Raw genomic sequence first — 24,460 nt, 5'->3', positions numbered from 1 at the left:
AATTTGTTTCTGTTCCCTGCAAAAACTCTAGTTAGGGGTCTTTTCTGGAGAAGGAAAGTCAGATACAAATATGAGGAGCTGCTTAGGAGTCCATCATATCCTGAGTCTGTACTGGGGGATGTCGCCCTGAAAACTCAGCTTCTGAGCTTGCTGACATGGTTTTCTAAGGACTTTCCCAGGACAGTAACTGTAAACATAGATATGTGTACATTCTTTCTGTTACACGTCTTGTGATGGGCATCTCTCATGGCCAGTGCAGTGGGAAAGTGTTATCCTGACCTTCCAATCCTTGGCCACGGTCAGGAGCCTATGAATCCTGGGAGGGAAAATAAACTTGCTCTTCCTTTCACCACACCTCGACCTGTGTCCGTGTGATCTATTCATCTTCAGCAGCAACAGGGGTGAGTGTAGTGGTTTTTGTTTTCATCCAGAAAGTAGCAATTCGTATTTTTAGGTATACCATTACTGTGTATTACTCTGACAAACAAGCCAACTTTGAACTGCCAAGCCAACCACAGCACTGTTGAACCTTTCCAGGTAGAATGAGCTCATTTAGAGCCCCACCTTCAGGTGTACACACTGCTTTTCAAGTTTGATCCAAAGTGGCAAAAAAAGCTCTCATTTTCTATACACCTATATCAGTTTGGAACAAACATGGCTATTCTGCTGTTCAGAACACAACTAGGCAATGTTAAAATTTTTGCCAGGAGTCACACCTGAGTCCAAACCGTCTCATTGCAAATAGGTGTGATCATGCACTTGTGGCATTTGCAATATGTATTCCCACCATCCCCCCTGATCCCTGCCACCATCCAAAGAGCAAACAAGACCATCTTTGTAGTTTACAGGTGCTATTTTTTTTCTGTAATTATACAGAATAGGAGACTAGTCAAAAGAAACTGGCTTTTACCATTACTTTGATCTCAGGCAAGAGGCACTTTTCAACATAAACTTAAATCTTTTGCTAACAGATAATTATGTGAAAATTGAGTTCATTTTGGCAAGCTGAACCGAGTTGGATGGGGCATTGTTTCTGTTACTATGTGACAGGGACAAACAAAATAGGGAATAGATGTTGTTGGCCTGGCAGGACTATGTACTGGAACAGGTTTCTGGCAGATCAGAGCATGCTATTGCAACATACTAAACACAGAACAATGAAATACCTGGTGTTAGTACTTGGTAAAAGCCATTCCAAAAATGATGCCTTGTTTAGCCAGAAATGAAAGGAAACAGGTTTGTTACTGTTCTCATGCTGTGAGGGCCATATTCCAATGTGGCTTTGATGGGTTGAATTCTTAGTATGAAATAAATGTTAAGTAATGTATTAAAATACTATGAACCAGGATCTGAAGCAAACATTCACCCAGGTCAGAGCACTGTTAAAGATTGTTCCAATAAAGCCCTTATTAAATGAATTGTTATACCAGTTAAAAAGTGTTCTAAGGCATTTTCAGGGGAAAAAGAAAGAAAGAAAAAGAAAGAAAGAAAGAAAGAAAGAAAGAAAGAAAGAAAGAAAGAAAGAAAGAGAGAGAGAGAGAGAAAGAAAGAAAGAGAGAGAGAGAGAGAGAGAGAGAAAGAAAGGAAGAAAGGAAGAAAGGAAGAAAGGAAGAAAGGAAGAAAGGAAGAAAGGAAGGAAGGAAGGAAGGAAGGAAGGAAGGAAGGAAGGAAGGAAGGAAGGAAGGAAGAAAGAAAGAAAGAAAGAAAGAAAGAAAGAAAGAAAGAAAGAAAGAAAGAAAGAAAGAAAGAAAGAAAGAAAGAAAGAAAGAAAGAAAGAAAGAAAGAAAGAAAGAAAGAAAGAAAGAAAGAAAGAAAGAAAGAAAGAAAGAAAGAAAGAAAGAAAGAAAGAAAGAAAGAAAAAGAAAGAAGAAAGAAAAAAGTAGTGTAGTATGTCAATTCTGGAAAGAAATCCAGCAGTGAAATCCTGTAGCTTTGTTGAAAGCATTCCAGACACCCAGAGCAGCTACCTCACTAGTGGGTGAGAGAGCAGGTGGAATACAATGATACAATGTTCTCCTTGTGTTTCTCCTGGGCCTGTCCTGGGGTTGGGGGCCACTTGGCTCTGGCCATGCTCAGTCCAGCACCACTGGCCCAGCCTGGCGGGAGCCCCACACAGGGTGGAACGAACAGGGCATCATTCCAGTCCACAACGTGGTTTTAAAGTGCCAAATCTCCTATCTCAGACTGCAGCTGCCAGTGAAGCTGTCTCTGAAGCTTATAAACAGGTCAGCACTGTTGGACAGATTATTTCCATAGAACAATGGATTTGGTTTCGCAGGGATGTTGAACATAATTGAGATTTAATAGTAATTGGAAAGCAGTAGCTGTGTAGCTTCATAGGTTTTTTTCATTTAAATGGAAATATGACTTTTACAGAGGAGTCAAACAGTCTTTTGAAGACAAAGTATTCTTTAATATTAAGGGGGAGATACCTGTATTTGACTTGCTGTACTAGACAATGAAGCTTCATATTAGCAAACAATCTGAAACTATTTTTGAAAAGATGAACTAGTTGACAGTTGCAACCACAGCTGTAACAGCAGACACAATTACAACCTTTTCTGCATATTCCCCTCACTCACCACTGTACAAACAACTTTAAGGAAAATGCAACCTCATGTTATTCACAATGACTGTTACCTGATGGATCCCCAATATAAAAAAACACCCTTTGACTTAATTTTTATTACTTTAGTACGGAAAGAATTCTTAACCCTTAGTCTGTAATTTAGAGGGAGTAGATTTGCCCAAGATTCCATGTTAAGGCACAATTTATGTGCAACACATTGATGTAGTTACACTACATATTTAAGATATTTTAACTGTGAAATAGTAGCAAAAATACTTATGATACAACAAAAGATTTTAAATATAGTAGAATGGTAGTTGAGTCAATGCTTCAGATCCCAATCATCAGTCATGGGGCTGTGTGTTCAGTTCTTACCTTTGCTCTCCACCTCTGTATCAACAACTTTTACATACCAGGTTGTACGATTTATGTATTAAAAGACAGGTAGTCTTTCATTTGACAGAAGCAAGATCAGATACTGACTGTTGGAAAATTCTTTCAAAAACTATGGATTTTAGTTTCTGAAGCTAAATTCTTCTTCTGCAAGCTCCATGGAACAAATAAAGGAAAACCATTTTCAAAGAATACTTGCAGGAAATAAAAGATTTTGTTCCAGCACCCAAGTACATGCAAATATGGGGATTTTAGGGTACAAAACAGCTGTATTCCCTCCACCCAATATATTCTTATATCAGAAACCCTGTAATAATACTCTAGAACATTCCCAGAGTTAAATTTTGCCATTTTAAAGAGGGAGGGAAGAAAACAACCCAGGATTTTCTTTCATTTGTAATTTCCTTTTCAGCATGGTGGCATTGTTATTTCTATAGTTAAATCAGGGCAGGGCTTACCTCTGTATTGAGGATTGTTTGATAGCATCTGCTAAATAGAGACCTGATACTATTTACAGTTTTACAACAGTTGCTATAGAAATAACTCTGCCAATTTTTAATTGCAACCTCTTTACATTTCATGTAACTATCAGGAACTTAAATAAATTAAAAAATTTGTTTTAAAGCAGCAGCAAAAAATGTAGGAACAGATAAAGCAGATTTCTGCTTATGTGCCATCAGTTAAGCTAATAAAAAGTATTGTAACCAAGGCATCTTTTCTACAGGTGAGCAATTCTGATTATAAGAATAATTAATAATAATAATATATTACTTATAATTAAATTCGATATTATACACAGCTTTAAAGTTTAAATATTTTTAGTATTCTATTGCCATAACTGTTTATCCATTTGAGCGCAGATTTAGTAAATAAAAATATATATATGCACAAGTATTTATTTCTGGTCTGTCATACCATATGCATGTTTATAACTAATACAAAATGTAAAAAGAAAACAAGCATTTAAAATGTGCATAGCATAGTTAAATAACTTCAATAAATATGTTGTTTGTTCCTTACAAAGCCTTTGTTTAAAAAAAAAAAAAGTTTATAAAGAGTTTTAGCCTCCAGTGAAAGTATAACAGGGAATGTTGCCAAATATGATCCTATTAGAAAATAGAATTTTGTAATCTAGATAATCTAAATAAATAGATAATAAATAGGTAATCTAAACAAAACAAAAGTGACCTTCTATTTGTACTGCTATTAAAGCACAGTAACAAGTGGATGAAACAAAGCATCTACTCTTTAAATTTTACTTTTTCTATAGAATCCTACACAAAAAAATTAGTGTAAATTAAAAAAGGGGACAGTGTGAAAGAGCCAAAATATTCCAGTTATTCTAAAAACAGGTTGCAGTTGCTGTCAATAAAGTCATATTTTGAAGAGTATTTATGGGTTTCACAGTTTGTTATCAGTATTTTGGTAATGTGTAGATAGTTGCTTACTTTACTAAACATCTATTTACACAGAGTTGACAAAAATAACTGTCTGACGACAATATTCTTACTAAAAAAATGGCATGGCTATATATGAAATTAGGACTTTTTCTTTGGATTATCAAATAACTTTTTTCTTTGGATCCTCAACAAACATTTGTATAGAAATCCTTTTGTTCTCATCCTATAATTTTCAAAGTTCAAGTAACTGACCTTCAGGAGGAATCAACTACCACCTTTCTGTCCTTTGACAATCAAGGTTAAATCAGCATTAACCCCCAGAGTGTTATTTTAAGCACTATAAAGTACAGAGGAAACACCTCATCAAAATGGGTTAAGTCGTATTCCTGTTCCTAATGGTGAAAAAGGATTTGCTTTGGCCCACATCAAAGCATCATTTAGTGAAATAGCAGATTTTCCATCTTCAAGGAAGAACACAGGACCCTGTAAAGCAAAAATGTTTGGGAAGGGAAAGAAAAAGAAATTATACATGTATTGTATAAAGGCCACAATAGAAAGCACATTTTATCTGAGAAGAACATAAAAACCTTGTTTAGACCTATCCACTATGCTCACACAGAGATTTTTCCCCACTCACTTAGAACTTTGATAACAGCTACACATTATGAACTGAGGGCACTTATGCTCCCAATCTGTCAACTCAACTTCTCATAATGTTTAAATTTTTAGTTTTATGTGTTTTCTTGTTATTTTCTATATGCTTGTCAATGACTCCAGAGTTAAATTTATCTTGAATTAGAAACTGAGGTAACAAACACTTTTCTTCTGAATACCGTCCATATTTCATCATGTCTGTCATTATTTCTGCTGATCTGTGCTTTTTCCTATCTGCAAAAAAGCCCTGATATAATGCCTCTATAAATTGTTTGAAAACAGAGTCTTCATGCAGTCCACAGAACAATTTGAAATACTCACTATGAAAAGGAAAAAGTACTTGTTCATGTGATGGAAGAGCTATTTGCTAATTTATTAATTTGACAAAATCTGCTCTTAAAGCTGCATTTCAATTTCAGTGCTTTCTTAAAGAGTTATGCTCTCCAACTTTGCTACGTAAAACTTGTAAAGCCATGCAAGTAGGCTGCTCTACTTTAGTATTAACTGATTTTGATTGTTGAGCTGATCTGCATGCCTAAAGCCATGACTCCTAATGTATGCTAATCCAGAAATAAGGATCCTATAGATGACAAGCTGGTGACACCATATTTGCTATTCTTGTTGAACGCATTATAACAGTGGCAGCTTTACATGGTTGTTAGCAAATGCTGAGAGTACAGCCATTGACAGAAAACACTGATCTAATCTGGAAGTGTTAAGAGCAAGTTTTTCGAGATTCTTGGTGAGAAGTTTAGAATTTTGTTTACCTCAAAAATCCCATTAGCATTTTGTAAACTCCAGTTTTTGTCACAAAACTATCCATCCCTCTTAGTCCCTAAACCACCCTGTTACTCTTTGGGCCAACATCTTCCACTGGACAGAGGAAACAGACTCGGCATCACCTAGGAAATTAAATTCACACTGAGGCATTGTCTGGAGTCAATGTTTTCAGTAGTGTTTTCAGGATCTTTCAATTTTCTATTTAATAAAACAAAAAGATATGCTAAAGAGGTGTTATAAGGACTAATGTGTATTAATCATAAAACTCAATGTGAGTGATGAATAAATGTATTTGAATATTTAGTCTTCTAATATCTGGATTTAATTAGGCATGAATTCCAAGTTTTACAGTATGCATTTCCACAGTGATAAAAACCAAAACCAGAAAAATGTTAGTATGTGGTTGAAGACAAATAATTTCCTGGCTTTTATTCAAGCTGTGTTGAGGGAGTAGCCAATAAGATACATGCACTTTAGACACAACATTTGGCAAAGGAAATCTTTCCAATGGAAATTAAAAGGTTTGGTATTTGGGAAATGACAACTATTTGATTGGACAATTCTTTATGCAGCCTTTCTTATATAGCAGATGTCACTGCCTGTCACCTTTAAGTCTGCTCCTGGACCTTTTTCCAGCCAAATGGTGGGAGGGACCTTTGATTTATGGCAACCTCACAAGTAGTCAATGCTATCAGCAAGAAAGAATACTTCAGCTCTCCAAAACCGTACCTGGATCTTTAGCCCAGTCAAACAAGAGGTATGAACATCTGAATGACTGGGAAGATTTGAGCCAGTGACACAGTCTGGCCCAACCATTCCTTTCAGAGGCTCCTCCTGAATTCGCGATACGAGTACTGAATACAGCGCTCTCTGCGATTCAGAGGGCGGGGTGCACGGCAACTCATCTGCAGGCCTACGAACATAAAATAAATTTGGTTTTCAACTTTGCTTCCTAATTTGTGTTAGAAATTAAGATCCTCAAAGCAGTGACATTCAGACTTTACAAAGGCAATAAATATACAACGAAACAGTTGAATACTATGAGTCTCACTCATGGTAATTTCATATTTTTCCACCTACCTACTTGATTGTGTGCAAGCTCTCCATGCATCTAATTCCTCAGAAAGCTGTTCAATTTTCAAAGGTACAGATACTTCCCGTCTTTTTAAAAGCTGACTGAAAAGGAATACAAGTAGTTAAAGTCCAAACTAGTCCTGATAATGACTACTTGCTTATAAGCAAAATATGATAGACAGTAATAAAGTAAAATTATTTTTGATTGGATATGAACTAACTAGGGAAATAAATTAATCCTTCACAATATACACTATATTAAACTTTGATAACACTCATACTAGATATAAAAGTATAGTTTTTGATTTAAATTTTATCTTAATTATCCCTATTTACACCTTATTTAATTTGCTCTATTTTTTTTTTAATTTTAGGCCATTCTATATTTTAAGGGTATATGTATTTTTATTTCTTAATATTGTCAACTTTACTAAAATTAAGGATCCAATTTGCCTATATATGCTCCATATGGTAAAAATGCAGTTAGAGAAACATGGTTCAACACATGCTTTGGGACAGCCTTGTTTCACCTGCAGAAAACAGTTTCAAAGCCCTTGCAGAAGCCCTTGCATTTTTTTATTTATCAAAATATAAGGGGCAGTTACTACCTCACCTAATTCAGCCATCTTTTGTTTGTGTTGTGTTGGGATATTTTGTTGTGTTGTGTTGGGATATTGTTGGGATATTGTCATTGATTAAAAATGTCCTGCTTAAGCACGTCAATTGTCCACCTTAAGCAGGTAAGTGTCCAGTTTAAGATGGGCTGGAAACTAAAAATCTGTGAGTCCTGAATATATTGGGCAATCCAAGAAGAAAACTTTGAGCTGTATTATTCTGTAGTTCTTTATATCCCAGGATAATTGAAAGCTTTACAGCCAAAAGTAACAGAAACTGAGTTTCAAAGACTACCTGTTACTAGTGTATTAATATCCATAATCAGAATAGCCCTTCTGTAAAAGCTTGTATTTCATGTTGTTATTTCTTTAGGTTCAGAAAAGAAAAAAGAAACCAACTACAAAAAAATGCTCCTTTTCCCTTTTCCTAATCCTCTCACCAAGTTTCACACAGGAGGATAGCTAAGAGGAAAGACATGTTTTAAATTTTTTGAGGTGGGATGTGAAGTGGGCTCAATATATGGCATATGTCATAATAAGGAGATTACTCAGAGTTCATGAAAACACAGTATTACCTTGTGTACTCATACAGTGCAGGTACAATGCTATTGTACTGTCTTCTGATAGCAAGTAAAGCACCAACATAACCACACAAAATCAGCAACTCATTCCGAAATCTGTAAATGAGCAAGTATCAATCATGAAAAACAACATGCATTTGCAAAAACATGAAACATACTCATATTCAAATTATAATTTTAAAACCTTATTTATCCATCCATCCATCCATCCATCCATCCATCCATCCATCCATCCATCCATCCATCTTTTGTGAAGAATATATGTTTGCTGATTATGCTTACTTTCTGTGTCATGGACTTCTTAAAACAGACTCCATCTGCTGTATATTGATCTCCATTACTAAATTTTTAATGGCACATATAATGCAATTCTAGGCACAATCATGTAGAGTTACAAAAACAAAATCACTCAGACTTTTTAATGTGATAAAAGTCTAAATGTAAATAAAACTGCCGCAAATATGTGTCAATTTCAGTTTCACCAAGTTTCCCCAACTTTTTCCTCCTTTTCGTTCTTCACATGAAAAGAATATATTGTGTATTTGTGTATATTGTGCATACTTGTGTAGGCACCTAGGCCTAGCTTCAACTGTTGGAAAGGTAGAATCAGAAAGGAATTATGACTCCTTAGCCAGAAGGGCTAAGGAAGAAATACAAATGAAAGCGCGGTTTGAATAATTCAAAGAAACCAGTCTGGTATGCCAGAACACACTCTTTCCCCCAGTAAAACTAAGCTGAGACCCCTCTCCCCAGCCTTATAAGGAAAAGTCCAAAGTACCCCTGAGATAACTAAAAATATGCAAAAGCAGCAATTTCTATAGGTTGCACACAAATGTTACTGTATTAGTATACTTAGAAAGATTGGTTAGTAAAGGGATAGAATATTCAAATGTATAGGTTATATAAGTAATTGTAAAGGAGAGCTCGGCCTCTTTTTCTGGCTCTCTCACTTCTGTTCTCTTACTCTCTTTCTTAGCTATCTTAAGTCCTGAAATCATGTATTCATCTTCTACCCCCTTTTGTATTGTTCCCTCTGAGCCTGCTTTGAGCTTCATCTGCTGGCTCATAGCAGGGCTCTCTCACCCACACCCTGAAATAAACTACTAACATCTAACTCGACTATAGAGAGGTCTCTGCCGTGTCCCAGACCATCCACACCCCGAAAAATCTCTTACATCAACTGTCCATCATAAAGGTGAACCAGAGCTATCCAACTATTTTAGAGTTAATTCAGAGAGTGACAATCCAATGTTCCTTAACACTTTGACATAAAAGCCCACATGATTTGTGATACCACTTCAGGAAACTGAAACCAGAGCTGATCAAAGTGAAGCTCTTCATATAAGACATCATTGGTTCACATATTGTAAATACTCCACAGAGAAAGAAGCATTAAAGTATCTTATTTTTCTTGCTAAACCTTCAAAATCTGGGAAAATCCACATTCGATTCTCCAGACTGGAAACAAACATGCTTGCTGGAATTTTTTTATGTCCCTCTTCCGTTAAACAAAAAAATTATACTAACAGTGTGCACCTATATATATGCAATCTGAAAGATTCCTTTAAGAAAGTTCCACTTATTCTGAGATAGGAAAATGTACTCACTCACTACACTTAGGCAACATTAACTGTTCAGTCCGTATGTAACTTAGAAGATCAAGATACGGAAAGACTGAATCTAAAGTCCAGTCTGAGCCACAAAGTTGTTCTGTTAAAAAATAAAAAGAAAAATACCTCATGAGGCAAGTTATAAAAATGACTTTTGCTTTAAAATTGTTCTTCATCCAAGTACCTACCTTTCACATACTGAATGCCAACAGGGAGAGCCTTTTCAGGTTCTGTGCTTAACAGATAGTACTTTATTGTTTCAAATACATCCCCATCTGCCTGGATTGTCTCTGCTAGTCGCTTACATTCTTCCACATCAGGAAGATTACACTAGAAAACAAAGATTTTGCCAGAAAGTCACTGAAATGTTCCAATACTTATCTAAGATGCAGAGGAATACTAATGTTTGCGCATAATAATAAGAAAAAATTCTCTCTGTTGCAGTCATTGATAGACATACCTGCATATAAAGCATATTAAGAAAGCCATCTAGACCACAGCAACACTGGAAAAGGTTCTGTAACTTTAAGCAGTACCAGTTTTCATTGCTAATGTTTTTGTGAAGTTTTTACTACTGTTTAATAAATGTTCAGTCTGAGTTGCACCCTAATGGAGTCCAACCAAAGCAGACTCTTCCACTTCTGAAGAGGAAAGGGGACATTTATGGCTGCACATCTATTAGGTTATAAATCATATTGATAGGTAATTTTGAAGATCATAAGCTACTTCAGAAAGTAATGTGCGCCAGGGAAAGAGTGCACAAAGGAATGAAATAAAGAACTAAATTTATTGTACAATACTGAAAATAAAGTCAACAAAAAACTAATAGAGGTGGAAAGGATATGTTACATATAAGATTGTAGAGACAAATTCATCCTATGGTTTTATATGGCCTTATTGTTTTTGAAATTAGTAAATAAATCAATACAAAACCTTATTGGATTCAGGTAAATTCTTTTATGATGTACCTTTTCATGCAGGTCATTTATTTCTGCTATGCATCCAGGATAAAAAGCACACAGTTTTACTAACTGCAGTTTATTATCAGGAATCATCATAAGAAGATCAACCGCTAAATCCCTGCACAAATAAAAGATGACACGTAGTTACTCTTGACAGTTTGTAGTGGAAGTAGATTATTTTCTCTTTTATATTCCTGTTATAATGAAGATTTTACTGAAAAAAATACTATTTCCACATAAGTGCTGAAGCAACCTCAGTCTCTAAGACTATTTTTGTTCAATAAATGAGGCTTAATTATTCATCTTATTGGGAAAGTCATTCATTAATTTTCTGTTGCTTTAGTTGGTTGAATTAAACATCTATTCTTAAGCAATTCTTAAGCACCAAAACCATCTCAAAGTGAAATGGAAGAATATGTGAGCAGCGATGGGAAAAGAGAGAAGGAGCCCTCAAATATGACAGAAGAAAAGATGATAATGTGGTTCTGTCATGAAACCATCCTCAAATTCCAGGCTTCTAAAGCTTCATGACATCAACATAGAACATCTCTCAGTCATCCAGAATGGCTTGGTGCTCATGTGACATTGAAACAGAGAGATTATATGAGAAAAGGATATGATACTTATTTTCAGCCTTCTCAAAGGAAAATTGTTCTAGCAAACTAACATTTTTTACATTTTCCTAACTTTTTTACCATTTGTTACCCTGTCCTTCACACAACAAACAGCAGAACGGAACATGTGTAATATTAGGAAATTATTTAGAAATTGTTCTATTTAAGTTTTAATAACTGGTTATTCTGTGACTCTTCAATTCATGCAGATGTAATTTCTCCTGTGAACCTCAAGACTGACTTGCCCTTGTGTAAGGCAAAAATTCCTACTGATTTCCTCTGGGTTTTCAGAATATGGTCCTTAAAAATGTTCAAGTAAGCTATTATCCTATATTTGCAACTGCTTTCTATCTCACTTTCAAGTATTAATCACAATTAAAAAGTAGGACACTTAGGAGAAATTTGAAAAGTTTGTGAATTTATTAAGGGAAAAAATAAATTTAAACTTTCTCCAGAAAAGCAAAATACCTGTATCCAAGTGACGGGAAGCTAAAAGGAAGACATTGAAACAGTATTGAACAAAATTTTGTATTACTTTTCAGAGAAAATATCTGATGGAAAATAATTAAACTACAACAGCAAATTTAAGGGTCAGAGTAACTGAATTCAAAACCAAAAGAAAAAATTTTCTATTTTATGCCTTCTGACAACCTAAAGAAATTAATGCTCAAAGTTCTTTAGAAAATCTGTGATACTATTACTATGCAACAGCCAGTTTTCCAAGTTACAGAAGCATTCTTTCAGAATCTAGGATATTTCAAAAGTGCTTAGGCTATTTTCAAGATCACTTAATCATATATACTAATCTTCATGAGCAATTTAAACATTTTTTAAGTGATTAGAAATTGTCTTGACAAAAAAATGAAATCCAATATTGATTTGAAAAGAAGTAATTCAAAAAAGCCCTCATATAATGGCCTACAAGTTGTGCTACCTGGAATGATTTTGAAGAATCAAACTGAAAACATTCTCGAGTATAAAGATGAAAATGAGGTGACTGAGTTTGCATATGCAGTATCTCAGGTCAAATATGACTAACTTTTTGAATAATAAAAAGTTGCTTTTGACAGTATTTAGGTGTTAAATACAAATAAAAATGTGTCCTTAAACACTCACACATTTTCTCAAGGCTCTAGATTTGGGAAAGTGTGTGAATGTTTAGCTTAAAATTATTTTTTGGCTTGATTTTATATTTTAGAGAATTTCTAAAAATAACCAACCAAAACCCAAGACACATTCCACCAGTAACTGATTTCTTTATTAACCTATCAGGGTCCTTTTGGTATTCCTTTTGGTATCTACAATTAAGTGCTTTGCTACAGCGAAATGTTTCCAACTGATGGATATCCCTAAGCATAACAACCAGTTAAAAAAAAAAAAAAAAAAAGAGGGGAGCCCTTCAAATATCAGAGACCCATGAACTCCAGCTGCCTTATACACGATCTTATGAATGCAGTTAACCAAGGGGATTATGCTGTGTGAAAATCTCTCTATAACAAAACAAAGAGATCATGAATCTCTGATCTTTTGCTACAGAATATAAAAATATGCTGTAATGGCTGAAAATCAGAATCCAGGTTTTTAGGATGTTCAGTATAGCAGTACAGTGTGGGAAACCCATTGAAAAGCTCAGATGTATACTTGGGCAATATGCTTTAAAATTTTATTTTATTTTATTTTAGACTTCAGTGTACACAAGCATTAAGTTTACAGCAGCTTTATGGACATAAAGAAAAATGCCATACCGTTATAAGCACTAATTGCAGCCCTGAGATCAGAACAAGCTTTTGTTATGGAACTGGAAAAAATATTCACAGTTTTTTGTAACTCCACATCCTGTGCTTGCTTTTGGAGGCTACAAAAAAATCACCCTTCACAATGAAGGCAAGGAGATCAAAGTAGGAGCTTCAGACACTTTAGAAGCTGCAGATGGAGTTGCAAAAACAGCTCTATTCTAACCTAGTGCAATGCTGACATGCTAAACCATTGCAAAATGAAAACAGCAAGTCACCAGTTTCTTATTTTATTTTTTTGTACAATGCTTCATTGTCTAATGAAAACTAAATGCTCTGTAGAGAGGCGTTCCACTATGCTTCTCACAGGCTACCTTTAGATTAGCATTAGCAATAACTAATAATAGATTAATATTAGCATTAATTAGCATTAACAATCTAATAATATATCAACATCAGTAAATACTAACTGTAGAAGAAAAACTGATCCTTAATTGTTTAAGTACACATTTTCTATGAAATGTTTATTACAAATCAGTTATACAGCTGCCAAATATACCTTAGGAAAGTTTTCTGCTTTTTCATTGTTAGATAAAATCCAAGAAGTTGTATTCTTCAAAGTAAAACCACTACAATCAGGAAAAGAAAATTTACCACAGAGGGATTCCCCTATATGCAAGAGAAAAGTTACTTCTGCAGAATTAAATACTAATCCTGTTTCATCCTTATATCTTTGCAGGAGTCTTGTGCTCCTAATACCAATAGAAGATAATTCCTCAGACTCACCGTTTTATATTTTTCAGTCAGGTACTTAAAAATCACTTTACATATCCTACTTGAGCTTCTCTTTTTGACTTTTTAACTCAATTCCAGCCTTCCTTTTTTTGAAGCAGCTCTTTTTATTCACTACAAACTAGGAGTTCATAAGCTACCTATTGCCCATGTAGCTAGAGTTTTTTTCAGTGGGTTTCATACTCTGACAATGACTCCTCTCTCATTTACAATGCATACGGAATGTATTTTGAGATTAAAAGAGAACATTTGCATGCCATGTACTTCAAAGGTCTAATATAGCAATTCTTATTCAAGCAGAAATTTTTATTCTCCCTTCCCATGATGGTTTGATCTCTACAAAAGTTTCACAATGATACACCTTGATTGTTTTGTGAGGGAGAAAATTTTAAAAAATTTTCTTTGGATTAGGAAATTCTTACCATGTTATTACTGCCATACATTTTCTTGCTAGTAACTCCAGGGCATAATGTGTTGCTTGTGCTGCACTTTCTCCCAAGACAGTACCCACACTGATTGCCAACTCCAGTTCATTTCCACGAATCAGGTTTGCCATCGCAAGCTTGCTCAATGAAGAAATTATATCATTAAGGGACTTAAGCATTTTTGGACATTCATCATGTTGAACATATGACATTCACTTATGAGACTTTTTACAGAAGGACAAAATACACAATGATTAAACTCAGTTATATGTATTTTGGGTCTCTTGAATGAGTGAATAATTGTGCACTATGTGTTAATGTCTTTTTAAACAACCAAATAGATTTCCTTTAGCAGAATCTTCCTTTATTCAACTGAAGAGATCACATAAATATGATACCTAAGATGCATGCTAGGAATTCCATCTAATCTTAAGGACACTAGCATACAAAATGTATATTTCCCCCTCTCTTTCAATGAAAGGAGACTCAAAAACCCAAGAAAACTGGAAGGATTGTCCTGTTCTTACTCTCTCTGAGCAATCATAGTTCCGAATAGGCACAGCAGAATGTCAAACGCTAGGAGACTACACAACAACTTGAATATGCCTATTTAGAAATATAGGCATTAAGTGAATCTCAATTTCTCTCAGATTAGCTCATTGGGATGGAATTATATTTATTTGGGGGGGATAGAGGAAGAAAACATGCTAAGTCAGCAACAACAAAATCCAGATGAAATGAGTAAAATAAAATTTGTAAAACTACAAGCAAATAAAAAACAATAAAATGTTTACTACATGTAAATTCTACTTTTTTTACTGAGGGGTGGGGTTTTCTTTTCCTATTTATTTCTTCATTTAGACTGTAAATTCTTCAAGGTAGATGACTGCATCACCTTTAGCACAATGACTTCCAGTTCTGAATGGGTATTTTGAATCACTATAAATACTAACACTTAGATATATATATCTAAGGTACTTAAGTATCTCTTATTGTCTGAAATAGCAAGATAGTATAAATAAAATTCAGCAGCAACTTTCTACCTTCTGTGCGTGAAAGAAGCCTACAGAAGCCTTGAATTTAATAGAATCAACTTTAATACTATAACTAACTCTGCATAAATATAAAAAATCAAATGCCAAATACCATTTTGGAATGTGATACATAAATTTCAAAATGTGTGGAGATGTAAAAAGGAAGTCAATATTTCCTTTTTCATTGTTAAAGAAAAATAAAAATTACCTCTATATTTTCAACAGCTAGATGACAACATGCTGCAAGCACTGCATGGCCATCCTGGAAATACCAATCTGCCAGTTCTTTACTGACCTTCTGCAGGAGACTGAAAAACAAAAAATGCATTCTGCAAAGTCACTTTTAGGTTGGAGTGCCTTGTGTCTTAATTTATGTAAAATTCACCACATTTGCTTCTGTACCCTAAAAGTTGCTATATTTTGCTCACAAATAATGACACTACTAGCTTGAAAAATGCAATCTGAGCTTCATCCACTACTTATGTCGGTGCATACTGAGGTATTGGAGTCCATTGGGGCAGGAGGCTGGCAATGGACTTTGCCCCAGGCCCTGAGGAAAAAAAGGAATCTCCCGCAGTTAGGGTGAGCAAAAACTGACCCACAATGCCCCTAGAAAAGTGATATGTAAATAATACTAGAAAGTTCTATAGCTTCTCTGTTATCATTGGTTAAAATTTGGTGCATTATTTTACATATTCCTAGTCTCCTATTTTTATTGGTCTCTTACCCTCACACTCCACACCCCTAACCTACTTTGTCTGTTTCCCACCCTGGACCATGGCCTTTTGTTCGCATCCCCTTTCTGTGCACAGTTTATGTGCTTGTTGTTTTGCTTATGAAAGTTCTTTATTTTCAGGTTACACAATCGTGCCCGTCCCTCTTTATTACAAGCACCCTCAGACCTTGCTCTGATTATCTCTGAGGTAGCACACAGCCAGACCATCTGGGCCCAGCGTGCTACACTGAGGTGGGTCAGTCTCCCAAAGTTTACATCAGTAGGAAATGTCTCTTCAGATTGACAGAAGGAAAGTCAAATATTTGGATATCCAATCTGTACCTGTAAACTCTGCACCAGTATTTCTCTAATTGCTCAAAAACTGGTCATGTAAATGAAATAACAACACACCCTCAAAACGATTTTGTTACTACATCCCTAGCTTGATAATGTAATTCAAGTTTTTGAGTGTTGTTCTAGACAAGAAGAGGTGCATATTTGGGTTTTTTTTTTATGGGCATGGACAATGAGAATCATAGAATCATAAAATGGCTTATGTTGTAAGGAACCTTAAAGATCATTCTGTTCCAAGCCCTTTGCTAAGGGCAGGGATGCCTATCTCTAGACTGGGTAACTCAGAGCCCCATCCAACCTGACCTTGAACACTTCCAGGGTTGGAGCACCCTCAGCTTCTCTGTGCAACCTCTTCCAGTGCCTCACCACTTTCACAGTGGTGAAAGTGTGAAAGTGAAAGATTTTTTTCCTAATATCTAAACCCACTCTCTCAGTTTGATTTTTATTTTACATTATCAGAACCTTCACTGATAACAAATAGCAAAGGTCCAGGAAGAGATTATATGTAATAATAAGGGATCACAAATACTTGTTAATGCTAAATCTTACTCGCCAAAAGTCCTCAGATACTATCCTACATATTTTAGTACACAGGAATGCATCTTAAATACCAAGCAGGTGAAATGGACATTTATAATTATAAAACATACATGTGAAAAACCATTTTGTGCCAGGAGGCACAATAGGGAAATTAGTGTAGCATAAGTTAGTTAGTAACTCAGTACTAAGTACTAGAAGATGTAATATTTTGTTGAACTCTGTATTGCTGATTCCAAATTAAACCACTATGCTTTATCTCCCTTAATGACTTTACACTCTGCAGTAAGATGAGGTTTATAGTTATAAACTAGAACAACTTACTCATTATAATCATCTGTATTGTTCCCACAAACATTTGAAGTTCCGCTTGTTGTGGAGAGTGGTAACATCTGTATATTTCCTTCACAAGCTGCCTGGAAGTGAATAAAATATAGATTAATTAATGCAGAATCCAAACTGAATATGAAATTAATTTTTTCAGATAATCAAAAATAATCTAAGACCTATAAAAAACTTTCTAAAGTTATAACAGTTATAACAAAGAAAATGTTTGAATGTTTAAACTAATGAACTTATTCATCGCTAAATCCTAGCCTAGGTATTATTTAGCCATACAGGAATTCTACCAAAGCAAGAGAGTCCTTCCTTTCTATGCATTTGTGCAGGATTTTTCAGCATTTGGATATAATGGATGGTGAAGGCTACAATCTTGATTTTTACAATCCAAGGGACTCTGAAGGAAGGATGAAGTCCATAGATACCTCTCAGCAGGTATACCAGTAAATCTGGAAAGATTTGGAATATAGTGGTTCAAGGTGAACTTTTCTTTATATCTGGCAATAATTTATTTCTAATATTGAATACAAAGAGATCAATGTGGGTTGAAATTAAATCAATTGATTCCAATGAAAGTGGTGGCTGGTCAAGGGTTGGACTCTGTGATCTGAGAGGTATTTTCCAACCTAATTGATTCTGTGATCTTTAGAAATTCTTTCACATGCTTTAAAATGTAGCTGGGATAACACCATTAAACCTCAGGGCTCAGTTACAATGGAAGGTAAATTCTGGCATTTTGTTGGTCATTATTATCTTATTAAAGCCTTTGAAACAAAGGCTATTCTATGAATTGTAATATCTCTGCAATACTTCTCTTACATGAAAAAATAAGATCTTTCTGAAGCTTTAACTTGTTTTAAAGTTCAAACATTTTAGCTTGTTAAATCTGAGCATGTGTCAAGTTACATTCTGTACATTATTCAGTTATTTACCTAATACCTACAGGTGATTTCTCAGCAGAAATTCAAGAGAAATCAAATCCTACACTAATTTGATGTTAAGGACAATACTGTCTGTTGAAAATCAGGTACCATTTCAATTGAAATGGAACACATCAGTTTTCATTACGGTGATTTGGTTGCAGTTAAGAAGAATCAGGTTTTAAATCTGTAAAAGAAAATGAGGTACCTCCTTTATATGATTTCTGTATAAAAACTGGTCAATACAACATGGAGGTAAAGACTAGGGCATCATTATCCAGCTGTTTTCCTAAAGTGAAAAGAGCTAGCCTTTTAAATATACATGTCATATTTTGAGTTACAAGCTAAGAGCTAAATACATCTCCCACACTGGTATATATGTAGTAATACCTGTGCAACAAGTAGAGCCTCTTTAAGCTGACCTCTTGAAGTAAAGAAAGAAACCAGTTTCTTCACATCTCCAATAGCTATACAGTATGGGATGACATCATCATTTTCTTCCTGAATTAACTGATCAGCTCTCCTAATTAAAAAAATGAATAAATAAGCAAGAAAGATCTGCATATATGAACAATCACCAAACTTATCTATATGGTGTAGGTGTTAGATGAAGCCAAAAAAAGTTCACTGAAACCCATCTGTCTTTCCAGACTTACAATCTGTGAATACTGCACTAAAGAGTTTACAAAGTTGCAATTTATGGTCAACCCTTTGATTCTTGTACACAAAGGTATTGTTGAAATTCTCCACATTTCCATCCCAAAGCTTACTGAACAAAAAGTAACATCACTAGAATGCTGTAACAAAAAATAAGCATATCTGGTAATAGTATCCATCCTTCCCACTTGTCTGTGTCTTTTTATGGACTGAACCTACAATTCACCATCATATTTTAATTAACTTACCTTTGCATTAACTTCCTCCAGTACTTCATTGATACACCAGGTGCAACTGAGAGAGCTTTGTCCCACTAGGAGAAAGCAGAAATACATTTAACTTGATCATTTTCATTTGAGAAATAGACATATTTTAAACTAGTGTAACTTTTTTTCCATAAAAAATAGATTTGTCAAGAGTTAAACAAGGAATGAGTTATGCTTTAGACTGCATATGTTAATAAGTGGAACAAGATTACTCTTTAGGGGACTTGTGACCCATTCATTGCCACCCCATTTTTGCTGGGGTAGCTGATTTAAAGAAACTGTAATATATTTTTATTCTTCAATAGTGTTCTGGTATTTTACCTCTCCAAGTTCTACCATTAGTTCACAATATCGCTGAATTTGTCCTAATCTTAAATGTATTTCTGCAGCTTCTTTGAGTCTTTCCTCTTTGCTTGGTGCACCAATACCACCTCCAAACTTAGACATCTTTACTGTTGTCAGTTCTTGGGCCTTGGACTGAGGAAAAAAGAAAAAAAAAAAGATGAAGTTTTCTGTGATAAAAACAAATTTTCTTAATGGACTATTGCCAAATATTACAGTGGAATATAAAGGTTATCATTTAAGAAAAACATTGTTTAGAGAAAAAGCTAATTGAAAGAGATTTCAATGAGATTACAGTGAACTAAGTTTATGTTGTTAAAGTAAATGTGTTAGTGTTTTGTTGTAAATATACATTTTCCTTGGTTATCTTCCTATAATAACATTTTTTTTGTATTCTCATATATTATAGTAATTTACACAGATGTCCCTTATAAAAATCTTGATATTTTGAAACTTAAAAAAACGTAATATTTGTAAACATAAACCATACAGAGCTGAAAATTGTACATATTACCATTATAATGATATCCACGTAAAGAAATAACAAAGACAGTAGGCTTAACTGGTAGACAACAGGCTCTGTGGTCTGATCTGTCACTCCCCATTAACCTTATGGCCAAAAAATTATTTATATTCCCAACTACTGCAATTTTTATATTAGTTGGGAAGATAAGACAAAATTTCTTCATCTGGCAGAGTCTGAGAAACAAGCTGCAACAGAATCATATGTACAGGGGAAAAAAAAAGCAATGGGAGATTCCTATTTCAAGAATTCTCAGTTGAATTCTATCACCAATGCGCAATGACAGCATTTGGATATTTATGACTTTGCAGTACCATATATGGAAGATGAAGAACGAATTTTGAACATTCTTCACCAAAGTAAACTGCCATGAAGACCAATGGCAGCTCCCAAGGATCTGTTTTTTGTTAAAAACATACTACATTATTTTTTTTCCTCAGCACCTCTACATTTTTTATTATTCTGATGCTAAAGTCTCCCATGCATCCTCTCTGCTTCCTAAAAACAGAAAAAACAGAGTTGCTCTACATCCTTACTTCAGCCTGAAATGTGTAGGTGCTGCAGTGCTATTACTTAGTTTCCTAAGGAAAAGAGAGTATTAGCAGTCCATAACAAGCAGTCAGCATCACCCTACCCCATACTTTTTCTTAAAGCTCTCAAACATGATTCTGAGTCAGCAAGAAGGGGAAAAATTATTTTAATTAATGTGAATGCTCAATCCAGGTCCACAGAATAACCAGCAATTACTGTAGTTACTCTAGGTCACCAGAGTTTTAAATGCATAAAATCATGTTGCAGGGATAAACAGACTGCTGGCACTGGACAAGGCAAGATTTAATGTCTTCTCAGACTAACTGGCTGAGAAAACTGTTTTTTTTGACACATGGACGCACAAACAGAGCTTCACAGGATTAGCAGAACAGCTGCTATTATTACAGTTAACAAATAAACTTTAATCACTTGAGAGTCATAAGGAATGTAGGAAACTCTTAAAGAGCCTGTGATTTTACAGAAGAGCCAGTATGTAACAGCAAGCAACAGGTGATACCTGTCAAGTATTAGCCCTGGGGCTGGCAAGTGCATTCCCTGGTCCATACTGGTAGATCTTCTTTTCTCTATTTACAGTCCAGTCATTAGAGTATGGGATTCTTTAGTACTCCTAAGAACTTCTTGACAGAACGATGAACTTGCATATTCCACACAAACTGTGTATTTGGTTGTATGTTCATGAATGAAGCTACTAATAAATTTATGGCCTAGTACTTGAATTTCCTATTCTTATCCAAGCCACTCTTAGGCTGCATATCTGTATTAATGACAGGTTCTTGCTATTCCTTCTTCCAGAGAGCTACAGAACACATTTCTGCTGACTCCCCCCATTTTCAGACATGAATTCCCCTGTCTGTACACCTGAACATAGCTACACACTTCATGTTTATATAAACAAATAATTTGACTTTACTGAACATAAAAGTACAGTGTATATAATAGGCAAGACAAACTTGCTTCATAGCTGAAACTGTAGGGACGACTGCTTTACAATTTCTTTTAACTGTTTTGTAAAATGCTGTTCTAGTTACTAACTGTAGCCTAGCATTTTAAGACTAACAACCATTTCACATATTGTTTGTGCTTCACTTACCAGTCTAAATCTAATGAGGTGTTTCATATGCATAATTCCTTTGCAGTAGTTTTGTGGAAGCAAACTGTCATCCTGTCCTTTTATTACAGCAACCAAATCCCATAAATTTTTGCTGCCTCCTGGAGGCTAAAATTGTTAGGGAAGAAGAGTTTTATAACAGTTATGTTCAAGAGAGAAACTTGAACTTATAAAGACATTGGAAAACATTTTTCAGTCAACTCCAAGAAATGCAATTTCAGATAATTTCAATATTAGAACCTTTATTATGAAACAGGAATTAGTTCAAGATACTACAAGTCCTTCAGTCCTCTTGAAGGCTGTAAAGATACAGTGAGATGCACAAACCTATTTGGTTATGTGTGGACATAGCTGAAGGCTCGCCATTAGTTTTTCCTTTTGCTCTCAAAGAAATACAAGCTATCCTGTGTCTACTGCTGGCACAAAGCAACAGTCTGGTATGCTCCTGCTGGCATGCAGGAGCTGGCCCAGGACTTGTTTACCACTTTCTATAAAGCAAAGGCATGGGCCAGGTAGAAAAGAGCTTCAAGACTTGATTGCCACAAGCTGGTTTACTATCTTAATATCAAATCTTAAAATGGACACACATAGTATAATGGTATATGCACAAAACATTTTTTTAAAGATCAATTTTAAGCATTTCCATTGGTCTAGCCTTTGAACCAACCCTACTGTAGAAACAGGACAACAGTTTAACACTGAATGAAGTCTAGAAGAGAGCGAGTATTCAAAAGCTTAAAAAAATCATTAAACCTTTGACCTAAAGAAGTTTTTCGAAAAACAACAGCATTACAAGTTTTGAAGCCAAATTATTTCCGAGCTGGTAAAAAACATAAAATTCTACTAGGGAAACCTCCCCCTCAAGCCCCCACCCCTCCCCCAAAAAAATAAATAAAAAAGACTACTCTCTCTTTTTTTCTGTTCACTAAAACTCTTACTAGACTCCTTACAGTTTAGCACAGTACCTCATTTTCTGGACTCAAAAAGCAGTGAGCATATCTGATCAAAAAAGCTTTTGTTCTTGGAAAATTCTCACAGACTTAAAATAATTTTACTCTCAAATCAACATGGGAAACCAAAATTTATAACTTCTGTAAAACAAGGAATTCCATACATACATTTTAACAAAAGAGAAAATTTCTAAGTTTGAAATGGAGAAAGATTGTTTCATCATTTCTAAACTATACACTTCAATTTAGCTAGAACACAAACCAAGTATTTTGGATGAACTAGGTCTTTTTAGATCAGTGTTTTGACTTAAATTATGACAGTGTTTGACACAAGCTCCAGCAGTAGTAGAACCTGTAGTTCCAAGTTACTTTGTTCTTGTTCTACCTCAAGTGCAGCTCCTTATGCAGGTAAGAGCTCACAGAAACCCATATTTTTAACTAATTTCCACTGAAAGGCTGCAGCAATATACTGTAATATAGAAAATATTACAGTGCAATGGAGAAAAGGAGATAGATGGATACTGAGGCACAGGTCAAGTGGATCTACATTTCCTAAAACATAATGAGCAGTTTGGGCACAGACACTTGGGCAGTTCAAACCTTATCAGTAATAAGGTTATTCTTTTGATTAATTGAATGATTAATTAAAAATTTAAAAACTCTATTGCAGTTTGATTAAACACATAATTTCATTTTCTTCAGTATCAAATTGCTGTCAAATTAACGTTTCCCATAGAAAATGATACTATTTCATTAATTTAACTTTGCAAAAAGCTGGTCTGCTTTTTGCAAAGCTAAATTAATGAAATTTGTTTTTCACAGCTGATGAACAATTCAATCATGGACATTGTTATATGCCAGCCTGTTAAGAAATTAACTGATTTCTGCCTATTTTCTAAGTTCCCTTCAAGAAAGAGAAAAAAATTGGTAGAGAAAAAAGAAATCTCTATTTTGGAGATTGACTTCAGAAAAGAAAGCCACGCACATTGATATCATCCCTAAGTTTGCAGAATACTTACTGAAAAAAATTCTGAAAACCATCTTAGTTTTTTTCCTTGAGGATTTCCTGACAATTTTTCCAATTCTTGTTTAATATCCCTGGAAACTTTACCACACAGCAAAGGAGGAGCTCCAGACTCCACAGCGCGATCTAACACACATAAAGATTTATATATGAAATTAAAATAAACAACCACCAAAGGAATAGGAATATTAACATAAAAAAAATTAAAACAATGCTTTATACAATTTTCTTACCTGTATTGCCAATAATATCATCCCAACATCTGTCTGTTATGATATTTATTTGTAGTGGGTTTATAAGAGGTGTCAATGACCAGAGTCTCACAGTGGAATCACGAGAGCAGGATGCCATGGTAAATGGACGACTAGGATGACACGTTAATCCTAGTAGAGGGAATATATAAAAATGTAGTCAAGTAAGTTTATCTAATAACCTGTTTGATTAAATTAATTTATATATGTCAAAACATATTAGAATGCATTTCAATACAGAAATAAAATAAAACAAATTTGAAAGATATTACCATATACATCTGCACCATGATCATAAACTGTGTCCAAACATGTTCCATCTCTTGTGTCCCAGACTCGAATTGTATAGTCCCAACTGCCAGATATTAGAAGGTAAGGAATTTCAGGATTCCACATCAGTCCCCGTACTGGAGCTGTATGTCCACTAAGAACATTTATACAAGCATCTTCTGTATAATCCCATATCCGAACAGTACTGAAACAGGACAAAAGAGAACAATCTACATCAGATCACCTTTCAAATATAATTATCTCTCTCCTTTAGCAATAATTTAAGCTTCTAATTCATCAGAATATTTATTTGCATCACATCAGGGCTCAAAGAGTTGTAGTGAAAGGGGTAAATCTGGGTGGCAAGTGGTCACCAGCAATGCTCCTCAGGGTTCAATTCTAGGGACGGTCCTGTTC

General features: G+C 34.8%; 1 protein-coding gene across 5 annotated transcripts in view; it reads right to left on the bottom strand.

Annotated features, from left to right (window-relative positions):
* Positions 1-1,872: 1,872 nt before the first annotated feature.
* The window catches only part of WDR17 (WD repeat domain 17), a 47,999-nt gene continuing 25,411 nt past the window's right edge, over positions 1,873-24,460 (bottom strand). For 2 of the 5 annotated variants that reach the window (XM_058839018.1, XM_058839022.1), the window contains 18 exons: positions 24,046-24,248; positions 23,756-23,905; positions 23,518-23,648; positions 21,531-21,656; positions 19,345-19,500; positions 19,006-19,070; positions 18,491-18,623; positions 17,166-17,257; positions 15,444-15,543; positions 14,199-14,338; positions 11,720-11,740; positions 10,644-10,755; positions 9,864-10,005; positions 9,673-9,775; positions 8,060-8,161; positions 6,877-6,972; positions 6,526-6,709; positions 1,873-4,845 (listed from right to left, as the gene is read on the bottom strand). In XM_058839018.1, coding sequence (XP_058695001.1) covers positions 4,726-4,845; positions 6,526-6,709; positions 6,877-6,972; positions 8,060-8,161; positions 9,673-9,775; positions 9,864-10,005; positions 10,644-10,755; positions 11,720-11,740; positions 14,199-14,338; positions 15,444-15,543; positions 17,166-17,257; positions 18,491-18,623; positions 19,006-19,070; positions 19,345-19,500; positions 21,531-21,656; positions 23,518-23,648; positions 23,756-23,905; positions 24,046-24,248 — 2,176 coding nt within the window. In that variant the 3' untranslated portion in view covers positions 1,873-4,725. Of the gene's footprint in view, positions 4,846-6,525; positions 6,710-6,876; positions 6,973-8,059; positions 8,162-9,672; positions 9,776-9,863; positions 10,006-10,643; positions 10,778-11,717; positions 11,741-14,198; positions 14,339-15,443; positions 15,544-17,165; positions 17,258-18,490; positions 18,624-19,005; positions 19,071-19,344; positions 19,501-21,530; positions 21,657-23,517; positions 23,649-23,755; positions 23,906-24,045; positions 24,249-24,460 lie in introns of all 5 variants that reach the window. The other 3 variants (XM_058839021.1, XM_058839023.1, XM_058839019.1) reach the window with 2 other exon arrangements.

Source organism: Poecile atricapillus, chromosome 4 (assembly GCF_030490865.1).
Source record: "Poecile atricapillus isolate bPoeAtr1 chromosome 4, bPoeAtr1.hap1, whole genome shotgun sequence".
NCBI lineage: Eukaryota > Metazoa > Chordata > Aves > Passeriformes > Paridae > Poecile > Poecile atricapillus.
The sequence above is the reverse complement of the archived record's forward strand: the minus strand, read 5'-3'. Positions and strand labels throughout refer to the sequence as shown.